The sequence below is a fragment of the Dermacentor andersoni genome, chromosome 7 (assembly GCF_023375885.2).
Source record: "Dermacentor andersoni chromosome 7, qqDerAnde1_hic_scaffold, whole genome shotgun sequence".
In the NCBI taxonomy this organism is placed as follows: domain Eukaryota; kingdom Metazoa; phylum Arthropoda; class Arachnida; order Ixodida; family Ixodidae; genus Dermacentor; species Dermacentor andersoni.
The window spans coordinates 104,253,339-104,259,981 of NC_092820.1; the positions used below are offsets into that span (position 1 = coordinate 104,253,339).

Here is a 6,643-nt window from a genome sequence, read left to right on the forward strand (position 1 = left end):
TCACATTTTGCATTGCAGCTGTATATTATTAGACCAGGTAAAACACCATGTAGCAGATGCACAGGTGCAGGCACAAGGCTGTTCAAGAAGGTTTGTAGGTGAAAAAAGTCGCAGTGTCGCCCGAAAGGCGAAGCATCGACTGCGATAGCAAATTAGTATACAGCAATACGAAGTAAGGCTAGTAGCTTTATCGGTCGTATAAACTTAAAAACATTCGCTTACTACATTAACTAACACGGATGGTCTCAGCGCGCCCAAACAAACATGAAGACATCACATTCGATGAATGCAGAGACTCACTGTCAAAACGCCGGTGTGAGCGAGAGCGGCAGCAGCAGCGAACAAAGCGCGTTTAATTTGCTCTCTCAATCTCAACAAATATCATTAAAATTGGCCCAGGGATCATCTAAGAAGAGAATTTCTGCTTTTTACTTGTACTTGAATAGGGGGCATCGGGTCTGAGCTAAAGCTTCCTCTTAAAGCTCATAGCTTTGCTTGGATCTTTCGCTTGCATTCGTGGTCGGCGGCCGGACGTTCAACCATCGATGCAAAAGCACGCGCGCTCGCGCGCAACCAAGCTACGGGCGAACTTATCCGGCGCAACCCCATGCGCATTCGCGGAAGAAAGAAGAGAAAAAGAGGCGCGCGATTGGCTACGCCAGTAGTGAAGTCGTCGCTCTCCGTTGCAGCCGAGCGCGCGCGCTGCCGTTTCTCTCCGGCTCCGAAATGGTTAGGCCACGCGTCCTACGTACATCTGAGGAGCAGGCAGCCTTCGATCAGCCACGCCGCGAGCACAACCGGGAATGAGCTCGTCTACGCCATGCCGATGCTGTAGCCCGGGCAAAAGAACAGGCTCGTGCAGCCGAGCGCAAGCATCAACTGCGTTCCGAGGATCCGGCGGCCTACCAAGCCGTCGTTTAATGAACCGTTTAATGAACCCGTCAGAAACACCGGGGCCGCACGTTTCAACTTCACTAGTTAACCACCTGTATGGAGTGCTTGAATGGTGAATATTTTTTTTTTGATTTCGCGGCCAAATTGACCACCGTTGATTTTTTTTTTACCATTGATTTAGATTGACCATTGATTTAGTGTTTTTTTTTTGGCAATGTACGATCAAGTAGCAGCTATATCTTTTCCGCTGCACACAAAGATATCCTCCTTGCAACGGAACATTGAACAGCTTTTTTTAAAAAAACTTGTGACTTCTTTTCTACGGCCATTTATTTAGCGTTCTTGGAAAGCTCTTTATAAACGGGCAGTAAGTCTGGCAAATAGTGTTTGCAAGTAGGCTCTGAAAATGTTGAGATGCTATTTCTGCAGTTTTTTACGACTATGTCTGACCTCGTGATTAAAACTGATATTTTGTCTCTGATTGCTAGCTGTGTTATTTCTTGTTTTTATTTCTGCACTAGTCAGTCCTACCTAATGGATTGCGCCTGCGTTTGGTTATCCTATATCTAATTCGATATTCGATAGTCACTATTCCTATTCGATCCGTATTCAAATAAAGTTGAGATTCACCCACCTCTAATTAAAACATAAAGAAAATTTAAGCAATTTATCATCGTCATCTATCCTTGATTTTTCGCTAAAAATGGAGTGTTCTGGACCACGACCAGGCGACATCGTCCAAAACATGATACGATAGCAACACTGCTTTACGCAGCAGTGAACCGCACTATGTAGCTCAAATAGAGAGGTGGGGAGGTAGAACAGAGTATCTTTAAAGGGATGGCGCTGCTCTGTCGTCTTACCTGTACTTTCCTACAGAAGCAACATGTTTAGCAATCCTTAAAGGATTCTTTTTTTTTTTTCGAATCTATTCATTTATCACCCCTCGCCGTCTCGTGGCACAATCCAGTTGATGCGTACGAGCCAGTAACGAAGGGCAACTTCCGGTAATTACACCAGACACCTTCTTTTAAGCAGGTGCAAATGACCAGAACAGGCGTGGTGCTTTCTTTGGACAATCATCGTTTACTTTCCACAAACAAGATGACGAACATTGCTTCTGCATCAATTTGTAAAAAATACGCGCGTTGGCTGTCCCCGAGACAACGGAGCCCGGTCCGACGCAGCGTAGACAGCGGCGGGAGCTGAGGCCGCCTTGGCTGCACCCAGGACGGGGCCCTGCTTGGAGCTGAAGACGGCGTCAGCGGTGTGGCCGGTAACGGTTCCCGGCTCGTTCATGTCGACGGTGGCCCGGAAGCCGTCGGCGTCGGCCACGTAGGTCACCTTCCGGTAGGTGCCGTTCACGTCCCGGTAGCCGTAGGATCCGGTCTTCACGTTGTTGGCGTCGCTCTCCTCCTTGTGGAAGGACTGCGTGCCGTACTCGTCCACGTTGTCGTAGCCGAAACTGTACGGCTGCGGCGGCTGTGGTTTTAAATAAAAGGCGGGACTAAATGCGCGAAGGGCTCTGTATATTTTAGAGTAGAAGATGGGCTCGTGGCGCAACAGTGTCAAAAAATTTTTACAACCTTAGCCTTAAGGCGGTGAAAGAAGTTTCACGTTCATTACAGAGAGCGCAGGCCACACCAGTGATGAGAAAAGCCCTATGTTGAAAACTGCCCTTTATTCTGACCACGTTGTACGCACCAAATCCTCACAAACGAGACATTGCTAGCGATATCTGTTCACTTTTATTTGAAGCTGTTATCTTGTATTTCTTTCGCGGCTACTATTACGATTACCTGCCGCAAGAAAGTCAGCAATAAAGCTTCATTTTTTCGCCGTCGATCTTACCCCTTTAGGATTACGATGTTAATCATCACAAGCAGCATCACTAAGGACGTAACGGATTTTGCTATGCCGAGACCGGTCAAGTACGCGATACTTCCCAGTTCGCTCCAGCTACAGGACAATCGTGCTCATGCATTGTCTGAACTGTAAATAAGCTTCAAATTTCAGGACTTGTCAAATGTAAGCGCTAGTATAGTAAATACTTCCGAGTAGAAGCTGTTTAGTGTTTCAAGCGTTTGATCACTAGAAAACGGGTAAGCAGCCTACAAGTTAATACATATGTATGCACACATTTTACAGCCTGATTACTTTCTTGAAAAGTAATTTTCACTCCTCAAAGAAGCAACATTTCTTCCACTGACAGAAAGCGAGCATCTTACCGCGAGAATATCTTACTCTGCAATTCCGTAAATGTCAGTGGCACAGTAATTGAACGCTGACAGCATTACAACGCCCTTTGAGTGCATTTTTCTTGGGCGCTAAAGATTACTCTGATCCCAGGCAATGTTGTGATCTAAATGACACGAAGCTTGTTTGACTTAGTAAGGTAGCAGCAGTAGCGTACGACACGAGAAGTTTGGTCACCTGTAGCTGTTATGTCCCTGTGACGACGACGAAAGCGATGAGAGCGTGCTTGTGGTGGGGAGAATGTTGAAGAGTGGTGTGCGCACACAGAAGCAAGGCACACATGCAAGGTCACTTAGAACTCCCCCCCCCCCCCCCTCCAAGGATGGACACACAGCCTACCAGTTGCGTAGCCATGGGTGACACACTATGCACGTGCCCCCTTCACCCCTGGGATTTCTTTGTTGGTATGCGACCTGCCAAGCCCCTCCCCCCTATCTCCCCGTCCACGTTCCCGATAAGATATGTGCGTCCCTCCTCCTCCCCTCACCCCTATCGTAGAAAAACATTTCTGGCTGTGCCACCACAAGCAATGGCACATACCCAGTGCCCCAAGTTGTCTACTCAGCAACACAGCCGCCAGTACCCCAAAGTGTGAGGCAGAGCCAAATAAAGCCCCGATTCGAAGAAGGTGGAGTTCTAAACAAAAGATTAAGATAACGCCCTGCAGACAGCGTACTACTGCCACGAAGAGTGCCCGCTATCACTACTGCAATGATGCTACTCAGTCACGCCCGTGGAGAAATCTGGGAACCTGCTATTTGTAAAAGAGGGCGGTTGGCGCAAACGTACGTAGACGGGCTCGGGCGAGGAGGCGCCAGGGCCGGCACCGGCTGCCACGACGGTCCCAGGACGCCTGAGAATGAACTGGCCTTGAGGGCCGAGCTGTCCCACGGCGGTGGCGACAGTGAAGACGAAAGCGGCGAGAACCTGAAGAATGGCAAAACATTGTAGATGATTAACAACGCATTGAACTTGATTATAACGCTTTCGCGATAACTCCCTTGTAAACAAAGATGAAGTTGAATATAAGCTCCTAGCCAGAGTTTATGTAAAGAAATGAAGACGGCGTTAAAGTAGATCAGCGAGTTTGGCTGATCAGTGCGTTTTTTGATGCCTCGCGATTCTTGACCTAACCCCCACTATGGGTACGGGCCACGTTCAAGGCTCGTCGTTATCATCAGGTGCTACGCGGCGGCCTGCATATGAATTCCCATGATCTTGCACTCTCTAATCATGCATATATAGTTTTGGCACGAACAGCTCTTCTGGGTTCTGCTATAGGCTTCAAGAACGAAATGGCAATGTTAACTCAGTATGTTACATTGTATAGACTGCACATTGTGGCAGTCCAGTATGCAGCGCCCTACGCACGTGCTGCGACAGTGACGCAGTCTCTGTATTTACACAGTATTTTACTCTACGCTAACTAGGTAGGCGTTGCGCTAATCCTCCTAAGTACACACACTCAATGCCTATGATGTCTTTACAATACTGATATGGATGTCGAAATGCATGATATACTTAAGCAATGCACATGTTGTCGACAGAGCTAACGTGTATCGTCTCACATGTCAAGAAAAACGTTCATATTGAGACCCTCGACCCTCGGATGAGCGCTATATTGCACAGTATGAATATACCCATGTAACGAATAAAAACACTTACCTTGGCAATCATATTTTCCTTTGGCTACCTTTAAGTGGGTACACTGTGTTATAAGTTTCTAAGGGCTTATGTGCTTGGGCTTCGTTGGATAGAAGCAGACTAGATGCGTTGTGACTGCTCGACGGACGTACCGAACGTTTTTATACCATCCCCGGCACACTCTCTTCCGTAACACCTTCTCGCCTACACGTTCGCCTTCCTCCTCCGACGTCGTCCCAGAACTAGGAAGATGGCACAAAATTTTATTTATCCTTCTCAGAACCAGGCGAGAACGTCTTCGCAATAAGGGGGGCATTGTCACGCCTTTCTTGTTGATGCTTTCGCAGTTCACGTCTCTTTGCAAAGCTCGGAGTTGAGAATTTCTCTTTGCACGTCTCAGTGCCACCTCGGAAGTGCGTTGCGTTAGAGTAATTTTCTTCGTTCTTGCTCTTCCGGGCTCGAGTGAGGCAGAATACCAAGCCGCTAGCTGCACGCTCTTTACACAGAGGTCAAACTTCCGCGTGAAAACGAAGTGTCAAAAACGAGGCGAGTGAAACCAGTTCGACCATCGGTAGATTTTTTATTCATGCATTCAGTACTGCCCACACGCACAGGACCAAGCAGAAAATGAGAGCATGTTATCATACGAAGAATACATACGGCATTACAGAACATTAATACAGTTTTAAGGCTTTTACTCACGTGCCACTTGTTGAAAACGCCGAAGTTTTGGAAAGTGAACACGAGTAATAGAATAATCTTTTGAAAAATAAATATTTTAGGCACGAGATCGCTCCAAAATATCCTTGATGCCTTAAATCTGTTCAAGCTGGGCTGTTCTTGTGCGTTCTCTAAGGCGGTGTGCTTCAGATCGCACAACAGTGTCCCACTGTAATAGAGTGGGACTGACATGGTGACGTGGCACGACACAATAGCACTGCCGAAACAGCAACAAGGACAATTTCAATTTCTATGCGTGCAAAAAACTTAAGAATATCTGCATTTATTCCGGCTTTTCATACACACCTCAGCGTTAAATGAACTATTTTGTAAGAGATAAATAATCAGTGAAAAGTCCAGATAGGACACCTAGTAGAGTGAGTGCTATTGTTGCCAAAAGAACAGGCTGTTGAGTAAGTAGACAGTGCATAATTTGGTTTACCCTTTGTGTAACTGTACACTAACAACTTGATAAAGCGAGTGACCTAAAATCGTTTTGATTTGCGTTTTGAGTTAGCGCTGCCAACCGGCCGAATCTGCTGCCTGATAAAGCATGTGATGGTAATCTAAGGGCGCCATTGTAATGACATGCCCACTCTCTAACGATACTCGCTTATTCTCTAGTGTCACGTTCCCGATTGCATAATTGTAGCATGTCGATTTGAAAAATACAGCGCACGAAAATACGTACTTGTGTGAAACACTGTTGTTTTACTATTTCAATCGGTGTCCTTGGAATGACGGCTATGAAATTCAATAGGTGGAACTCGCAACGCTCCACAATGTTGCTGTACCTTGCTTGCGCTCATTGTTAATATGACGACGTGTTGTGACGACGTAGGTCTCTTTTGTGTACGCAAACATGACTCGGAAAATTGTTCATGCTATTTTGGTTTGACGCTGTCGAAGGGGATCCTTGTTTATAGAACACAAGAATGCTTATCTTGCTCAGTTACTCATTTATGCTTGCAATTGTTTCGGGGTTTCTTAGTACATAGCTGTAAACACTTTGTGTAAACACTTCTCCTTTGCGGTGTTCATTTTGCTCACATGTTTATTTCTTTATATTTCCGAAAGGATTAATGGGAATTTACTTGGTCGGTGGTGTAGTTGCGTCGTGCCAAACGTG

At 46.3% G+C, this 6,643-nt stretch overlaps 1 protein-coding gene across 1 annotated transcript; it reads right to left on the reverse strand.

The window, feature by feature from the left end:
* Positions 1 to 1,802: 1,802 nt before the first annotated feature.
* On the reverse strand, positions 1,803 to 5,225 carry LOC126534004 (uncharacterized). The gene is made up of 3 exons (XM_072289087.1): positions 4,816 to 5,225; positions 3,940 to 4,077; positions 1,803 to 2,376 (listed from the first exon to the last, which is right to left on the reverse strand). The coding sequence occupies exons 1-3, from the start codon at positions 4,825 to 4,827 to the stop codon at positions 2,020 to 2,022; spliced, it is 507 nt and encodes a 168-aa protein (XP_072145188.1). The 5' UTR covers positions 4,828 to 5,225; the 3' UTR covers positions 1,803 to 2,019.
* Positions 5,226 to 6,643: the final 1,418 nt, after the last annotated feature.